The sequence below is a fragment of the Mandrillus leucophaeus genome, unplaced genomic scaffold (assembly GCF_000951045.1).
Source record: "Mandrillus leucophaeus isolate KB7577 unplaced genomic scaffold, Mleu.le_1.0 Scaffold308, whole genome shotgun sequence".
NCBI classification, from domain to species: Eukaryota; Metazoa; Chordata; class Mammalia; order Primates; family Cercopithecidae; genus Mandrillus; species Mandrillus leucophaeus.
This window is the reverse complement of record NW_012103232.1, coordinates 748,060-749,361: the sequence shown is the minus strand read 5'-3', so window position 1 is coordinate 749,361 and position 1,302 is coordinate 748,060. Positions and strand designations below refer to the sequence as shown.

General features: G+C 49.1%; 1 protein-coding gene across 1 annotated transcript in view; it reads right to left on the bottom strand.

Moving 5' to 3' along the window:
• The window catches only part of PPIL2 (peptidylprolyl isomerase (cyclophilin)-like 2), a gene marked incomplete at its 5' end in the record, with an annotated part of 21,428 nt that extends 20,366 nt beyond the window's left edge, over positions 1 to 1,062 (bottom strand). The window contains 2 exons of the mRNA XM_011987362.1: positions 565 to 627; positions 1,013 to 1,062. Coding sequence (XP_011842752.1) covers positions 565 to 627; positions 1,013 to 1,062 — 113 coding nt within the window. The remainder of the gene's footprint in view (positions 1 to 564; positions 628 to 1,012) is intronic.
• Between the last annotated feature and the right edge of the window lie 240 nt (positions 1,063 to 1,302).

The following is a 1,302-nucleotide window of genomic DNA, read 5'->3' as shown; positions in this document are numbered from 1 at the left end:
TGGTGTCACACACCTGTAATCCCAGCTACTCAGGAGGCTGAGGCAGGAGAATCGCTTGAACCCGGGAGGCAGAGGTTGCAATGAGCCAAGACCGTGCCATCGCACTCCAGCCTGGCCTGGGTGACACAGTGAGACTCCGTCTTAAAAAAAAAAAAAAAGGGACTGAAACATGAAAAAAATTACAGAAGCATATGCTGGAACGCAAAACTGGGCATAATGCTTCCAAATACTGCACACAGAAGGTACATGCCATAATTATGGCTCTGCTTTCATAAAGTAAAAAATATGCAGTTCATTACCATTCTAAAACAGATCACTGTGTCCAATTAGAACACTAGGACCCCCACATGGAGGGGTGTGGGGTGGTCTACCCCATTCCAGGCAGTGACAGTAGCACCTGACAACTAGAGCTGCCTGCCTAGGGGTCACAGCAGCACTGCTGCCACGTCCCCAAGGCCCTAGCTGTTACTTCTGTGTCCCCAAGAGCCCTACCCAAGGGTCCCCTTCCTTAATGGGTGTTGAGAATCTCACATTTGTTAGATCGAAATTCAAGGAAAAACTCACAGCAAATCAAAGACGACGCCATCTGGAGTACAGACTGGGTAGACGAAGGGCTGCAGAGAGAGACTGAAAAAGGACAGAGTCATTACTGGTGAGTTGCCAGGCACCCTGGTCAGGATGTGGGCTGGCTGAGCCTGGCACGGTGACCTCCTGAGATGCTGTCCCAGGGAGCCCTCTCTGGGCAGCCTGGCCACTTCCCTCTCTCACCAACCTTCTCCTCCAACTACAGTAGTGGTTGTGCCACCCCTGGTGAAGGACCAGAGCAGGATCCAACACCAAGGTAAGCTCCTACCATCATGACAAGGACTTCGCATCTTCTCCCAACGTGAACTGAGGAGCCACATCTTCAAAGCACACTTTTACGCATAACCCCACATCCACAAGGGGCAGATTCACTATCAGAGCATCAGAGAACAATTCCAAGGGAAAGGTAAACTCACAAAACTCTTACCTGCAGTGGTCAAAAGGTAAACGACGAAAATTTGTTTGTGGGAGATCTGTTTAAAATGAAACAAAAAACAGAAATCTTACTCTGCAGTATTTCATCTATGTGCTCTACTAGCAATTCAGTTACAGCGTATGAAAAAGTTCATGGCTGGGCGCGGTGGCTCATGCCTGTAATCCCAGCACTTTGGGAGGCCAAGATGGGTGGATCACGAGGTCAGGAGATCGAGACCATCCTGGCTAACACGGTGAAACCCCGTCTCTACTAAAAAATATAAAAAAATAGCCGGGCATGGT